Source organism: Mobula hypostoma, chromosome 7 (assembly GCF_963921235.1).
Source record: "Mobula hypostoma chromosome 7, sMobHyp1.1, whole genome shotgun sequence".
Lineage (NCBI taxonomy): Eukaryota > Metazoa > Chordata > Chondrichthyes > Myliobatiformes > Myliobatidae > Mobula > Mobula hypostoma.
In genome coordinates this window covers 30,049,442-30,067,054 of record NC_086103.1, presented here as the reverse complement: position 1 = coordinate 30,067,054, position 17,613 = coordinate 30,049,442, and the positions used below count along the sequence as shown (strand labels likewise).

The 17,613-nt window shown below is 38.1% G+C and overlaps 1 protein-coding gene across 3 annotated transcripts in view; it reads left to right on the top strand.

Annotated features, from left to right (window-relative positions):
• Positions 1 to 17,613, top strand: part of sgcd (sarcoglycan, delta (dystrophin-associated glycoprotein)) — a 210,243-nt gene that overhangs the window by 16,814 nt on the left and 175,816 nt on the right. For all 3 annotated transcript variants that reach the window (XM_063053191.1, XM_063053190.1, XM_063053189.1), the window contains one exon: positions 13,810 to 13,998. In XM_063053191.1, the coding sequence (XP_062909261.1) occupies positions 13,810 to 13,998 (189 nt within the window). The remainder of the gene's footprint in view (positions 1 to 13,809; positions 13,999 to 17,613) is intronic.

Sequence of the window (17,613 nt, the reverse complement as noted above, 5' to 3'; positions counted from 1 at the left end):
TAGCAGACTTTTACAGCCACTTCTATGTAAGGAGAATAAAGTTACAAAATTATCGCTGGCACTAGTAATTTGCGTAGAAACATAAAAAATGTTGTCAGACATGTATTCTCTGTTCCAATTCTAATGAAGGATTCATGTTTGAAAATTTACAGTACTTTTTAAATTAACTATCTTACTAAGCATTTTGAATGCTTCAGTTTGCTTCATCTTTCCACTGCATTGAGTTTTGGCTACCAGTTCAGAATGAACAAATAAGGATTGGGATTATCCCATCAAAAGCATTTAGGATTAGTCAGTGATTTAAATTTTGTGGGTATTTCAGAGTCATATTTCAAAAGGGTTTTGTCAAAAATACATTCTTACATAGAATGCATCTCTTGGAGGCACCAACTCCCATTAAATATTGAATCTACTATGAGTTTTTCCAGGCAGTCCACCCTAATCCCAAATCTAAATTATTTAGAGGATGAACAAAAGTTCTGATCTCCCTCTCCCACTGAGGGAAGGTTTGAAGAAGTGAAAAGGTGGCTGTTTTGCCTGATGCGCAGAATTATTTTTCAAGAAAAGATCTCAATTTTATGCTAATATCAATATTTCCCATGAAACTGTCATCAGCTTTGTGTTATCCATATGGAAGCACTAGAGTATTGATAACTATTACAAATGTCTTAGAGTTGTGTTGTCTATCACAAATGCCTTGGAGCTGTGATGTCTCTCTCAATGTATTGCTGTGCTGGACAGAGAATGTGATTTTGCTTTACACTTCTCTGCTGCTTGGAGGTGTAAATTTGGATGCCACAGACTTCTGTAGAAGCCAAGTCATTAAGAATATTTAAAGTAGAGTTTCATAGGTTCTTGTTAGTCAAAGTGTCAAAGATGGGGAGAAGGCTGGAGAACAGGGTTGAGAGGGATACTAATTCAGCCATGATAGAATGGCAGAGCAGACTCAATGGGCTGAAAGACCCAGTTTTGCTCTTATGCCTTAAGGTCTTCTGGTCTTATCTATCCATCAGTCAATGCCGTTAAAACGGCTTTACTTTTTGAAAAATGCTTGCACAAATTCACTAACAGTCACTGTGGAGTAGCTAACATAAATTCTCATGAGGGCTGCTGTTAGACGACTTTCAAATTCCTTACTCACTCTTCCTTCAGTTAGTCCTGATGAAGGGTCTCGGCGTGAAACGTCGACTGCACCTCTTCCTACAGATGCTGCCTGGCCTGCTGCGTTCACCAGCAACTTTGATGTGTGTTGCTTGAATTTCCAGCATCTGCAGAATTCCTGTTGTTTCAGAATATTCTGCTCTGCCAGTTTAGAAGGTGCAAAAAAACCTGCTCTAGGTTGGACCTGGCACTAACACAGCTTCCCCATTCACATCAGCTTATATTTCTCACATATTATAATTTTTTTTAATGTCAGAAAGTTTCTTGATTAGAATCAGGCACATTCATGCTGAGGCAGGCTTTTTGTCCAGACTGTGTAGCTTGTTTCAGTGGGACTTCCGAGCTTCCTGAGCAGACATAGGGCACAGTGCAGGCCACTTTCCTTTGCAATGTTCTCTCCCAACCCTTCTCTGGGCAATTCAACTATCAATACACACACAATGCCAGAGGAATTCAGCCAGTCAGGTGCATCTATGGAGGGGACTAAGCGGTTGACATTATGGGACAAAACCTTTCATCAGGACCGGAAAGGAAGGGGAAAGTAGCCAGAATAAGAAGGTGAGTTGGAGGAAGTAAATACAAGCTGGCACGGGATATGTGAAACCAGGTGTGGGGAAGGGTGGGTGGATGAAGAGAGAAGATGGAAGGTGATAGGTGGAAGAGGTAAAGAGCTGAAGAAGGAGAAATCTGAAAGGAGTGGACAGTGGACCACAGGAGGAAAGGAAGGCCGAGGGGCACCAAGGGGAGATAATGGGCAGGTAAGGAGAAGAAGAGAGGTAAGACGGCAGCCAGAATGAGAATGGGAAAAAGAACAACTATCAACAGCCCCTTTATCCACTCATGGTAACTCCCACAACTTTAATGCCCATCTCTCAACCCAATCCTCACCATCAAATCTGCCACTACACCTGACACACCTATGATACAGGAAACTCTTGTCAATTATTGACACTGTTACCCCTCGCCACAACGTCCATCCTTCATTGTTACTTCCAAACACTGAATCACAACTCTTCAAGTACACAGTAACAACCTTCTATGAATGAGACTCACGTGATCACAACCCTGCCCCTAACGCACACCCACCATTCTTCACTGCTCTTGATCACAAATCCTAGGACTTGCTCCAGACCTGAATTTACTCAATATTTTTGCACCTTCTAAACTGGCAAAGCAGAATATTCTGATCCTGTCTTTTCAATAGGGTACAAGGTGATGGGCGATGATAAACTACCAACTCGTCTAACAGCAGCTGAATTATTTAAACAGCAGCTGATTAGCAAATATCACAAAAAAAGTCTGAGGATGAATTTCGTCCTCAAAGCAGCATTGTTTGGGATAGGTAAAGGTTTTCGCTCTCAAAGGCCACATATGTTCTTCAGTATAATCCTGAGTATGTGCTCATGCAAAGGTTTCCTTGTAGTTAAGAATAAAATGATGAATATAGATTGGAATGGGTTAAATTCTCAACAGTTTTTATAAATGTGGATTTGATTCAAGTAAAACATTTTTGCAGAACAATGGTGATTTTTTTCAAACTTCCTGCAAAACACTATTATTATGCTGTGACAACCAATTAAAGTGAGCATCAGCAAAAGGTGGTTCCTAGAAATGTTATTTTTGCCTGGGTGAGGAAGACGTTATATATGTGCAGCTGCACCATCCCTGGTGACAGAGAGCTGCAATGGCTTAGTGGCCCATTCTTAAGCTACCTACACTGTTAGGAATGCTGGAAAGTAACCATTATCCCAAAGGGGCAAATTGAGAGTGGATAGTGAAATTGGAAAGGGAAATGGAAAATACTGAAAATGATGTAAAGCCGAGTGTCATCAAGGGGATTAAATGAAATTATGTTTCATGTTTAAAGCTTTTTTCTTAGACTTTCCCTAAGAGCTGATCATTTTCAGAGTAAGACCTGGCTGACTTGGGTGTGTGGGTCAAGAATCAAGTTATCCAATCCTAGCATCTCTTAGACAGGGCCAGCAAGGGTTGTTAGTAACAGACAGAAGAACACATACTTATATGGAAACTATTTGATGAAGCTATGTAGCAACCACACTAGGACCACCAGACATAAATAATTATTTTCGCCAAGCAGTAAGACTGATTAACACCTCCACATGGTAACACACCCTACCTTAGCCTCCACCATTGCCACTTTATTGTTTCCTGTCAAAGTCACTTTTGCTTGAATTTCCAGCATCTGCAGAATTCCTTGTGTTTATGCACAGGCAGTCCTGTACCTAGCATCTCTTTATGTACATACAGCCAGTTTCTGTGTATAAGTTATCTTATGTATTTATATTTATTGTGCTTTTTTTATATTGTGTTCTCTATCTTATGGTGTTTTTTTTGTGCTGCAAAAGATCTGGAGTATCAATTATTTTGTTCTCCTTTACACTTGTGTACCAGAAATGACTTTAAACAATCTTGAGAACTGGGAATTGAGAATTAGCTGTCTTGGGAGAGAAGAGTATGGGAAGCCATTTCTCTGATTTTCAATCCAGGCACCTGGTCCGTAAGGCATCAGGGTCTGTCTTTGTGTTGAAGTGGGCAGCACAGTGGCATAATTTTTAGCATAACACTATTACAGCGCCAGTGAACTGGGATCAATTCCCACTGCTGTCCGTAAGGAGTTTGTACTTTCTCCCTGTGACTCTGTGGACTTCCTCTGGGTGCTCTGGTTTCCTTCAATGTTCCAATGAATCAGCTTTTCATTCTGTGGGCTTTGGCTCAGGGGGGCTATCATATCCTATTTGACATGAAGTCTCAGTAGCCACTTTATTAGTTACATCTGTACATCTGCTTGTTAATGCAAATATCTACTCAGCCAATCATGTGCCAGCAACTCAATGTATAAAAGCATGCAGACATGATCCAGAGGTTCTGTTATTGTTCAGCCCCAACATCAGAATGGGTTAAGAAATCTGATCTAGGTAACATTAACCTTGCAATGATTGCTAGTGCCAGAACGGTGTGGTTTGGGTATCTCAGAAACTGCTGATCTCCAGCGATTTTCCTGTACAGTTTATAGAATTTATAGAGAATGGGGCAAAAAATGAAATGCATCCATTGAGTGGCAGTTCTGTGGACTAGTGAGAGAGGTCAGAGGAGAATGGTCAGACTGGTTCAAGCTGACAGAAAGGCAACAGTAACTCAAATAACCACGTTACAGCAGTGGTGTGTGGGAGAGCATCACTGAATGCACAACACGTCAAACCTTGATGCAGATGGGCTTTAGTAGCAGAAGATGACGAACGTAGAATCAGTGCCCAGTTTATTACATGCAGGAGGCTCCTAATAAAGTAATCTCTGAGTGTATATCAATACATTAAAAGTATTATTCAGTTACAAGTACAAGATCAATCCTATCATGGGTCCTAGCCTTCATTGTATCCAAGGCATCTTCAAGGAGCGGTGTCTTAGGAAGACGGCATCCAGCATTAAGGACCCCCACCACCCAGGACGTACCCTCTTCTCATTGTTACCATCGAAAAGGAGGTACAGAAGCCTGAAGACACACACTCAGCGACTCAGGAACAACTTCTTTCCCTCTACTATCTGATTTCTAAATGGACATTCAACCTGTGAACGCTACCTCACTTTTTTATTTATTTCTGGGTTTTATTTTCTGCACTGCTTATTTTAACTTAACTAGTTACTCGACATATATTCACTTACTGCAATTCAATTTTTTATTGCTATATTTATTTATCATGTATTTCATTGTTCTGCTGCCATAAAGTTAACGAATTTCATGACATATGCCGATGATAGTTAACCTGATTCTGATTGGTGGACTGTCATCGAACACTTGCATCATTTGAAACTTGACTGTATTGAGTGCAGTAGCTCTATAGCAAAGGAAACTTTCTCCCATGACGGTAAAAATAAATGATTTGTGCTTATACACGTTATAATTTCAAAGGAAAGAAATCTGATAGAAAATTGATAACACAGATCAGAAAAAGCTGTCAGAGCTCTGGGCATCTGGAGTTTTAATGGAGCAGAAGTTGGGGGGAGGGGAGTTTGAGGAAGAATCATTCAGGGAAAAGAGGGGAAAAAAGCAAAGGAGAATAGGAAATAATACACACTAGTGTGCAGAACAATGAGCAAAAACAATGAAAGCAAAGAAAATAAAATAATAAATTCAAACCTGTGAAGCATGTTTAATGGGTACAGGGGAGCATGTCCCAAGACAATGTGGAACATGAATATTGTGCAGTTGAAGTAGCAATTATGTTTGTACAGAGGAGATGTATTGTCTAATAAGAGATGAGAAAACTTAGACTGAGGTTAAAAAAGCTAATACACAGGAATAACTTGGGTAAGTGAGATCCCCTGCAAATTTGAGTTAAGGAGAGGGTAGGGTAGGGACCCCTTGGTCTAGGATCTAGCATAGCTTAGTTGTATAGGGTAACTACAACTTGTTCTTCTCTTGAATAATACAAAGCTGTTAACTGGCTGTATTGAACCAGTGAGTTGTATGTTTTATAATCCATCTGTTCATGACTTTCTAAATCAGGAACATCTTTTATTAAAAGGCAATTCAGATTTTGTTTTCCCATTCCCTCAAGGGCTCAGCAAGCAGCTGGGCCCCGTAGATTGAAAACATTATGAATTTGATCATCATCTTGTGAGGAATTCGTGATACGGGAGGTTGCAGGGGGGATTTTGCACTTTTGTTCAATGCCTTTTGATTAGAGAGGGTGAAAAAAAATCAGATTCATTTTCTCAATCAATACCCAGCAGACCCCCTTCAGAAAATAAATGCATGCAGACTTTGGATGAAAGTTGGTCATGATGTTTTTCAAATCCATATGACCAGCTTACCATAGAGACAGAAGAGAGTGTAAATACTGGAAAATGGAGCAGGAAACTATCTGTGGAGGAACTCAGGGGTTGGGGGGGGGGGAGGTTTGAACAGCATTTCCTGGGGGGAGTGGGGGAGGAATTGTCAAAGTTTCTTTACTATTTTGGGTGAGATTCAGGAAGGCTTTTGGCATTGATAAATCCCCTCAATACTCTGCTATGGTGTCAGCAATAGAAGGAGAGGAAAAACACAGAGGAAATAATTGAAGACTGTGTTTCTCCATTTACTTTGGAAAACAAAAATTTGCAGAAAAACAGTACTTCCAAGCACATCTTAAATTTACTTTGAACTTTGAACTGTGTTCTTGCCTCAGTTGGTATCAAAATTGCAGTGGTGGGAGGAGAACAATCTAAAATGCGATGTGATGAAAATCTGAAATTCCTCACAATCAGAAAAACACTCGACCCATTGTATCTAATATACGGAGGAATGTAAATCGCACACAATCTTACTGCAGTTTGCTAGCATTTCTGTATTGAAAAATGCTGGGCCTTAATTCACCCTTTGGACCATTTTGGGTTGGACAGGCAAGGACATGAATCAGAATCTTACTCTGTAAGCAAGAAATTTAGGCATGGCACCGAGATGTAGCAGTTACTGTAACACGATTGCAGTGCCACTGACCTGGGCTGCATTACTGCTGCTGTTTGTAATGAGTTTTTACATTCTCCCTGTGATCATTCGGGCTTCCTTCAGCTGCTCCAGCTTCCCCCACATTCCAAAGACATATGGGTTAGTAGGTTATTTGGTCACGTGGGTGTAACTGGGTGGCATGGGCTTGTTGGGCCAGAAGGGTCTGATACTGTGCTGTATCTCTAAATAAAAAGTAAATAACTAAATAAAAAGAACAAATTTCCATGTATTTTAACTCTAATTGTCCCATATCGGACCACAAAGCACTCCAGCGTGTGGTGAAAACTGCCCAGTGGATTATCGGCACGCAATTTCCCACCATTGAGAACATCTACCATAAATGCTGCCTGGGCAGGGCGAAAAGCATTATCAGGGATGCACCCTAACCATGGACTTTTTACTCTCCTCCCATCCGGTAGGCGCTACAGGAGCCTCCGCTCCCGCACCAGCAGGCACAGGAAGAGCTTCTTCCCTGAGGCTGTGACACTGATGAACCTCACATCACAGCGCTAAGCAGTATTGCATCCATATTGTACTGTCTCAGTACTTTTATATCTGTGTGCTGTAGCACTTTTTTTATTCGCAGTTATTTTGTAAATAACACTATTCTTTGCATTTCTGCTTAGATGCTAAATGCATTACATTGGCTTTGTATCTGTACTCGGCACAATGACAATAAAGTTGAATCTAATCTAATCTAATTTCATTTCTTTCTGACCTTCCCAGTCCATGCACAAGGATTGGAGAAAAGGATGTTTCATATATGTTTACAGGAAGTGGATTGGCAATTATTATCCATTTGTAACAACCGTTGGGAAAGCAGAAATTCTGTCTATCTAGCAAGAGACATCAATGAGCTGCTTCTTGTAGGGAGTGAGGGGGTCCGGGGAGATAATTTTATATTGAATGAACTCCATCCACTCATAAGAGATTGTTTTTCTCTCTATATGCAATGCATACACATTAGAGTTCCAATAATCTCTGTCCAACTATTTTGAAGTCCTGATGGTTTAACTTCTAGTTCACTGAGAACTTACTCCCATGTTCCCTACAACTCGCCTAAGTTCCAAGCTGCTTTTCACACATTGGGCCGTTGCTTCTGTGCTCCATTCAATACATAGAAACTCCATTTCCCACGCTCCCTTTCACCAGTATGGGCCCAGCTTTCATAGTCCCTATAACTCACTTGGGGCCCTGGTTCCAACAATCTCTTTCAATCACCTGGTACTATTTTCCATGTCCAGTTGTAACTTACCTGATACATCTTTTATGATCCCCTTAAATTTAACAGGTTTACTGAAAATTTTATTATTCTGTAAAATATCTAAAAATAAGTGAATTAAAAGTGTACTGAACATTTAATAAAGTGACATCTGTGAGCCCAATACCATCTGAATCCTCAGCATGCAGCATTAACAGTTTTACTGCAGTTTACTTCATGTCCAAGCTATTTGATGATGGCCTTGAATTCAGATAAATTGCCTCACAGTCCCGCATCCCTTCTGAAAACTTAAGCATCAAGGATCAACTTCATTCGCCATATACATTTACAATAAATAGAAACTTGTTATGATGTGTAACAAAAAGAACATTCAACAATTATAAACAATAAAGAAGTACAGTGTATTCTGGTTAACAGGGACACACTGGGACCAGTACATTTTGGCCCAATTAAGTGGCTGCCCCAATTAGCTGAAGTTTCATGGAAGTAGCAAAAAAGTATAAAGAAGACAAACTGAGTAACAAATTATGTATTTCAATGAAATACGGAATAAATCAGAACCAATTGAACTACAGTACTATAAAACTCTGTATTAGTTCCTAATCATTATCAACAGAGCAATTCATCCAGTGTACACTGCAGTTTCTTTTGACAGTAAATGAACAAAATCAGCGCAGCACCAAGTGCAAATAATGGACTGACTTCATGCAATGCTTTTGATGATTACATCCTCCAAGTCTTCATTTTCTTTGTAACATTCAAGATGATTGCTGATACCTTCAAATTCTTCATAGGTCCTAACTTGTTGATGTAGTGAAATTGTTTCATTTTCACTCCCAGGCGTTCCTGACATCCTGAATGTTGAAAGCACAGTGAGCAAAATAGTTCTGAATTGTCTTACTGCTTATTTCTTGCCGATTATCAGTGGCAAAAATCACTGCTTTTTGAAGAACCACATGCAACTGATGTTACTGTAAAATTGCTCGCTGCAAGCATGGTATAGTCTAATGGCCACACAAATGCACAAACTGACCCTAGTTAGAAACTGTTGAGCAACTGTCTTCTGAACCAATTAAGCAACATAGTGTCCCAAATAAATGAAGAGGATCCTGGCTATTTTTTGATTAGTTTTTGTTCTTTAAGAGCTGTCACAAATAACTCCCTGTCCCAATTAACCGATGGACCAATTAACTCAAATCTATTGTATATTAAAATAAGTTAAAATACGGAAATGGAATAAAATAGGTATAAATACATAAATGCTAGCAAGTATTTAGAATATAAACAGCATTATAAAAAGTGGTTTCAAATTTTTACAATGCGGTGCTGTGACTGAGCTAATAGATAGAGGGGGTGGGGGCTCACCAGAATGATTGATCATATTAACTGCCTGGAGGAAGAAACATTTAAGATGGTGTGAAGTTTTTGTTTTAATACCCTTATAGTACATTCCAGAAGGGAGCTTTTGTAAAATGCAGTTTGTAGGATGTGTTAATGTCGACATAGATTTTTCTTGCCCGCTTATTTGTCCTGGATACATATAAATCCCACTGTAATAGGAGACTGCATTCAATGACAATAATAAATCCCCACTGCCTTACAATTAGGTGATCATAATTAGCCAAGAAGATACTAGAAAAAAATTTGGAAAATTGGAAAATTATATACATTTGTTGTCCTGCATTGATGGTAGACTGCAGCCAATGATAAAATCAAATCCCCATTGCTTTACAATTAGGTGATCATAATTAGCAAGAAATTACTAGAAAAAAATTAAAATTGCAATTAATAGACATTTGTTTAGGAGAAGTTACAGGAACAGACCTAGAAACTGGATCTGGATGTGGGAGGCACAATTAGTAACTTCATTGATGACACAAAGATAGAAGATAGAATATAGAACTGCAAAGCACAGAAGCAGGCACTACAGCCCGTCATGACTACACCAACTGCAATGCCTGTCTCACTGGTTTAATCTCACCTTCTCCATTTGTGGATGAATCAGCCAATGATAACCAGATTTACTTCACAATGATGGGAAGAGCCAAAACTTTTCCTGGTGAAGAAAGTATCGAAAGGACAGTAAGAGATTTCAATTGGATACTTCTAGATATTTAGTTTTGCAATTAGTGGTAGCACCTCAGTATTAACATATTAGGATTATACTGCGAAGACGTTTAATCCTAACCACCTACTAAAAGTCTTGGTTTTTGAGCTATATTTTTCTCTTCCCTAATTCTAGTTATGCCTCTTTTTGATTCAGGATAGATGATTATTTTGCAATCACTTAAGTGGCATCTTCCTCTCCAAAGTCATCCTCTTTTCTCTCCACCATTACTGCTTTTTATGATCTCATTTAAACCATTTTTGTATTGATGTTATTAGAAAATATTATTTAAACTAAAAGTCAAATATTAGTATAGTCAGCAGTATTATAATGCAGAATCACATTTTAGAAGAAAAACAACTGTAGAAAAGATCATTTGGAATCAACTGGAGTTAATTGTTTTTTTTATCTAATTTGGGCTGGGTTGCTTCGACACAGGTATAGTCACATGAAAGAAAAGATGTTACGTACAGCCATTCTTAAACATACACTACAGTCTGATTTCCAATTAAACTTTACTTTGTGCTGGAGATGTAAGGGGCACGACACTGGACCATTTGTACTGTGAAGCAAAATGAGTGATTCAACATGTCACTGAATGAATATTGAATTCACGGTTATCACCATCATCTTCCTGAGTGCAGCAGACAGCAATTTCATCAAATACTTTCTTTACAATGATACAAATCATACATCATCAGGGTGAACCATGTCTTATGTTACTTATGTAAATTATCACCTTGATGGAACTGCCGCATGAATTTTCTTTCTTTGCCAAAAAGAAAGGTTTACTAGATTTTTTCTTACCTTATTCCCTGTATTTCAGTGAGGCCATCCTAATATTAGCCTTTCAGTTCCTTCTTAACTTACCTCTTCTGTCTATTTCCCTGTGATTCCACCCTCAACCAACATCAAAACATTCTATTTCTCTCTAATCCAGTGATCTTTTTAGCTGTGTGCTGTGTGTTCAAGCAACATTGCTTTCACTTAAATTTTTGATGGATGTTTTTTGTAAGTAAAATAATTTTGCCCTTTAAAAATCAGAATAATGTTGAGGGGTAGGAGGGAGATGTGATGATCCAAAGTGAAAATTGTATTTGACATTTTCTATGGATTTTGTTTAGGTTTTGCTGAAGTTTAGCTTCTTCTAATTCATTTTTTCCTCTGTGATTAAAACTGTTAAAAGGGAATCCATTGGGAGCTCTGCATTTTATTCAAATAATGTTTGAAGATTAATAATGTACGTAATTATTCAATTGCTTCATTTTTGTGCTTCAGTTATCCAAATATGCTCTGGAAAATAAACATAAAAATAGGTTGAAATGTTTGTTTTGGTCCTTATCACACAAGCAGTTGTAGTTGATTTAAGGAAGCAATTATGCAGTAAATAAATGCTGCAGTTATGTAAAGCAACAACCTCAAAACACTCAAGTTAACAATCTCTACTGTATATGAAATTTCATCAGCGTTCCATTATTAATGTAGAAAGGCAAATTAATTCTTATCAGATGAAATGAAAATGAAAGAATATATATCTTAATTGATCTAAGCTGATTAGGATCCACTGCGAGTTGACACTGCAGTCTAATTTTATGTAAAATAAATTACTTGACAAGAATGCAAAACCTGTAGGTTAAATATTGTAACTGTTATAAAGCTGTTAATGTTCCAAGTTGCTCATACTGATTGTTAGCAAGGTTCACTGATGTTGAGGAGTTCTAGAAGCAAAAAGATTCAGAACAGGGATGGGCTCTGATGACTTAGCAGTACTTTAAAAGAACACAAGCAATGGTGGTAAAGAAAGACTATAATAATGCGAATTCTAGAATCTGAGAGAATTAGATAAGAAAATCTTTGATTCTAAAAAGACAGTGTCTAATTCTTCAACAGAATCTTTAAGCATCACTTTACAGCAGCAGTCTGTAGTCTTTCAAAAGACACTTTGACTGAAACAGTAGCATACTTTCCCAATAATTTTAAGATACTGTGATGACTGCGTACTTGCTTTCAAATGATGTGCATAAAATCAGTTGCAGTATCTTACAGAGCTTCAGCCTGACAAAAAAAATTAACTAATCATCGTCCTTTCTGAGCAAGAATAATGGTGACTCCATGTAGTCTTGTTGGTTTCATGTAAAGCTGACTACATTTGATGAACTGTGCTGATTATGCTGTTTGAACTGAGTGCCAGCTTAAGGCAACTGAGTAAGTCATAGGGTTGAATTGTGTCAGTATTGTAGTTTGATTTGCAAATGAAAGAATATTTCTGAGGAAATCTGGAAAGTGAGTTTCTATTGACTGAAATTGAAACAGAAATTTGTGACTCAGAAGGACATCATTGTATCCATGAATTCAAAGAAAAATTAGCTTTTTGGGTTTCCCCTACTTCTCAGCACTTGATGTCCAGCTCAGTAGGTCTTCATGTCCTCATCCTATTAAATCAAGGGTAAATTCTGCCTCCACCCCTCTTTCAGCAGTGATTTCCAGACTTTACTGCTTTTTTACCAGAATGAGAATTGGTGACGGCAGTTTTGCAGGTAGACAGATATTAGAATCTGAAACTCTGAGTTACAAAACAATATTAATTACCTTGTGGCATTAATTTGCAAGGAAAAATATCACCATCAGAAGGATAATAATAGCAGAATTAGCTCTCAATGAACAATTCATTTGCTCTTATAACTAATGACCAAACCTTACAAATATTTACAGTCTGATAATTTGTGTGAATTTTCATGTTGCAGAATGCATTATCAGAAGCATTTTCATTTTTTTGCCAAAATAGCATTTAAAGTCAAGAGTTCCTTTATGGAGGGAGGAGGCACATGAGAGAAATGCCTAGAAATTGGACTCTGTACACTTTAGGGTGACCTATTATAGTGCTTCAGAAAGCAGTGCTACCAAGTCCTTAAATGCAAAAAAAAATACTGTGTAATTGAGTTGTCCTTTCTTTAAGATATCATATCATGGTTTGATCTCTTTTAAATGTGTTAAGACTGAACCTACGTATTGCACTGGATCTCCCTCAGATACAAATAGAATCCAGAGTACATACTATATCATACATTCAGAATGATATATGTATAACTTAAAACAGGAGGATGAAGTGATTATGTTATGAAGCTGAGGCAAAGAGTTGTTAATGAAGATAAAGCGAAGCAAGTAAACTTGCCAGTCGTTGCATAAAACTGATTTCAGTGGGGCAGTAATGATGTTGATTGGCATGGTAAAGTGGCAGAAGCAATTTCCTATTGGTGAGCCTCAGAATGCTATACACTTCGGTTAATGAGGAAAATCCAGTTGTCTTTTATTTAATAAAGTGTAGTTTTTTGTATTTTCAATGTCTATTGTTTTGTTGGCATTTTACATTGTGAGAACAGTAAAAACCAACAAGGCCATGTAAAGGACATTCAGTTCATCAAACCATACTGTCATTCAATGAGATCATAGCTGTCATGTACCTCAACCTATTCTCACTGTCAAAAACTAAATGAACTTCACCTTTTCATAATCCTACCATATGCAGTCTATCTGACCATTCTATATGTGTGAATGTTTTTCCTGAAAACCATGACTATAAGGATGGAGATGAAATGTAAACCTGACATGGAGAGCTCACATGAGTAGGTGGGATACAGGTTTTATAATTCCCTAAACCTTGACCTGATCCCATCAATGTACTGTTGGACAGGCTAGATCAGAATTTAATCCATAGTCTGGATAATAATAATGTGGTAAATCTTGACAATTAATATTGGATTTGTGGAGAAACAGATCATTCTTGTTATATTAATAAGCTTTTTTGTTATTCAGATGACACAGGAACAGTACTTGACTCAACGAAACAACATCCAGACCTCAGAAAACCAATATGTCTACAAAGTTGGGATTTACGGCTGGCGAAAGCGGTGCCTTTATTTGTTTGTCCTCCTCTTGATGATTCTGCTGTTGGTGAATCTTGCTCTGACAATATGGATCCTGAAAGTCATGAATTTTACGAAAGTAAGTAGCAACAATGAAAATGATTTATTTTTAATATGAAAACTATATAAAGTGATTACATATGAATGCTGGCAATTAAAAATGACCAATTAAAGAAATGTTAATAATTTTTTTCATTATATACAATTCAGTCTGCTCTGGCTGAAACACATGTGTCTATGGACTTGCTGTCCAAGAATTTGGTGTTGCTTTTGGTGCTCTCTGAGGAACAACCTTTTCCTCCTCAGTCCACAGTCACAAATCAAAACTGACCTTTGGCTCCAATTTAGCTGGACTGATAATTGGATCAGGGAATGCTGGTGGCCTCTCTACCCTCGATAATCTCTCTTTTGTCCCATTTCTCAGTGAGGTGGGTTTATAGGCACTTGATTTAGTAGTGAACATTTAGATGTCCTGTTCACTTTTATTTCATCATCTATTCTTTAGGTCACAGGTTTCCTACTGGACCTCAGTCTTCAGGTGACTGTAAAGTTGTTTCTTTTGTCCTGAGTTGTAGTACTCCAGTTCAAGAATTACTTGCTGTTGCAATTAAGTGGCACTGGATTTTATCAACCCTATCCTGGAGTTTACTGGTACGGAAGTCAGACGTCTCTTCATGGATACTAAATGCGGTGCCTTGACCTCTGTATCTTCTGTTCCATAAGGCATAGGAGCAGAATTAGGCCATTTGGCCCATTGAATCTGCTCCACCTGTCATCATGGCTGAATGTTCCATGGGTGTCAGATTGTTTATGAGGTGTTGTCTGAGACTTTAAACGTTGATTTTCAGGTGACAATGTTCCTGATAATGCTGTTCTTTTCTAGCCAGGAAGATGGAAGTAACATAACAAATTAAACAGTGGTCAATGCAGCAGTATTAGCGTAGGTGCTATCTGGTAGGGTACAGATGATACTAACATCCTGTTTGGATAAAAATGTAAAATAACATGGAGTCATAGAGCTCAATGCCTGTCAATCTGAGCTCATGCTTTTTAACTTGCATTTGACTCATGTTCCTCTGAACCTTTTCTATTCCTGTACCTGTCCAAATGTCTTTTAAACGTATAAATTGTACCTGCTTCTACAGCTACTTTGGCAGCTTGTTCCACATACTTCTTAGTAACTTGATGGATTGAGTTTTTTGATGAGTTGATGAGGGTGATTGTTGAAGGTAGAGCTGTGGATGTTCTCTACGTGGACTTTAGTAAGACGTCTGACAAGGTCCTTCATGGAAAGCTCATCCAGAAGATTAAGATGCATGGGATCCATAGTGAATTGGCTGTTTGGATTCAGAACTGGCTTGCCCATAGTAGATAAAGAGTAGTGGTCGAAGGGACTTACTCTAGCTGGAGGTTTGTGATAAGTGGTGTTCTATGGGGATCTGTACTGGAACCCCTTCTGTTTGTGATGTATATAAATGAACTGGGTAAAAATGTAGATAGTTGGATTCGTAGGTTTGAAGATTATATGAAGATTGGTAAAGTTATGGATAGTGTAAAAGACTAGCAAGGAATAGAGCAGGATATAGATTAGTTGCAGACATAGGCAGAGGAATGGCAGATGGAGCTTCACCCAGACAAACATGAAGTGTTGCATCTTGGTGGGTCAAATGTAAAGAGATAGTGCGCTGTTAAAGGCAAGACCATTAACAGTGTTGATGAGCATAGACATCTTGTGGCCCAAGTTCATAGCTCCCTGAAAGTGGCTTCACAGGTTGATAGGGTGGTTAAGAAGGTGTTTGGCATGTTTGCCTTATTAGTTGAGGCACTGCGTTCAAAAGTCAAGAAGTTATGTTGTAGCTTTAAAAAGCTCTAGTGCGGCAGCAAATGGAATATTACGTACAGTTCTGGTCGCTCCATTATAAGAGGGATGTCGAGGATTTGGAGAAGGTGCAGAAGAGGTTTACCAGGATGCTGCCAGGATTAGAGGCCATGCGCTATAACAAGATTTTGGATAAATTTGGGTTGTATTCTCTAGAGAGAGTCTGAGAAGACTGAGGAGAGATCTGATAGAGGTTTATAAGACTATAAGAGAAATAGATACAGTAGACAGATAGTATCTTTTTTCCCAGGGTTGAAATGTCCAAGAGGGCACGCACTTAAGGTGAAAGGGGGTAATATAAAAGGAAATGTGAGAGGCAAGTTTTGTACACAGAGAGTGGTGGGTGCCTGGGATGTGCTGCTGAAGGCAATTGATACATTAGACACTTTTAAGAGACACTTATATGGACACATGAATGTGAGGAAAATAGAAAGACAAGGACATTCTGTAGGCAGAACAGATTAGTTTAGTTGGCCTTTTAATTACTAATTTAATTGGTCTGGCACAACTTGAGGGCAGAGGGGCCTGTTCCTGTGCTGTACTGGTCTATGTTATGTGTTCTAAAACCCCTACCATCTGTGTAACATGTGCTCATGTCTGGAATGGGGATCTTTCCATGAGGCCGAGTAAGCTTTCATTGATTAAACAGCGTGTTATTGAAGACAAAGCTATACTCCAAGTATTTCCTCACTCTGTTTTAGTTGGCTTTCCCTTCCCCTTCCTTGCCATTTTCCAGAGGATTGCATGTATTTCTATTCCGTCATTAAAGTTATCCAGGTCATTCAGTTTGTCTCACAGTTCAAACAGATCATCCTTAGACTCACCTGTAGCTTTTTTCTTTCTTTTTCAATCTTTGTATTATGTTTCAAGATTAATAAACATACCAATAATAGTAATGATACATTGAGATCTGGATTACGGTAATAACAGTTAACATGTACAAGCACAAATTCCAAGTTACAAATATAATTTAACCTCCCAATCTCATAGTAACTGACCATTAAAAAGATATTTTATAAAGAAGAGAAAAAAGAAACCCCCTAAACTAAAAAAAAAGAAACAAAGCTTGGGCTGTCACATTACCTCGGCTAAAATTATTATTGTCATTAACTCCACTCCTCTATATACGAACAAAAAATTACTACAAAAGATTTAGAAGGGGTCAACTTACATCATATGAAAATATTGAATAAATGGCCTCCGAGTTTCTTCAAATTTAACCGAAGGATCCATAGTACCACTCCAAATTTTTTCCAAGTTTAGGCATGCTATCATTTGGGAAACCCATTGAACTGTAGTGGGGGGATTAGAATCTTTCCATTTAAATAAAATGGATCTTCTGGCTATTAATGTAACAAACGCAATTAGACTACAAGCTGACAAGGATAAGCGACTAGAGTCTATCACTGCTAGTCCAAAAATTGCGGATAGTAGGATGAGGTTGAAAATCAATACGCAAAACTACTGAAATAATATCAAAAATATCTTTGCAATATTTTTCTAGAAGAGGACAAGACCAGTACATTTGTGTCAAGGAAGCTACCTCAGAATTACATCTATCACAAACAGGATTTATGTGGCAATAAAAACGAGCTAACTTATCCTTGGACATATGAGCTCTGTGAACCACCTTAAATTGTATTAAGGTGTGTCTGGCACACATTCAGGAAGTATTGACTAATTGAAGAATTTTCTCCCATTTTTCTGCAGATAAAGATATTTGAAGTTCTCTTTCCCACTCGTTCTTAATTTTATCAGATGTAGCTAGACGTATTTTCATAATCAGATCATAAATAAGTGCTATTAAACTCTTCT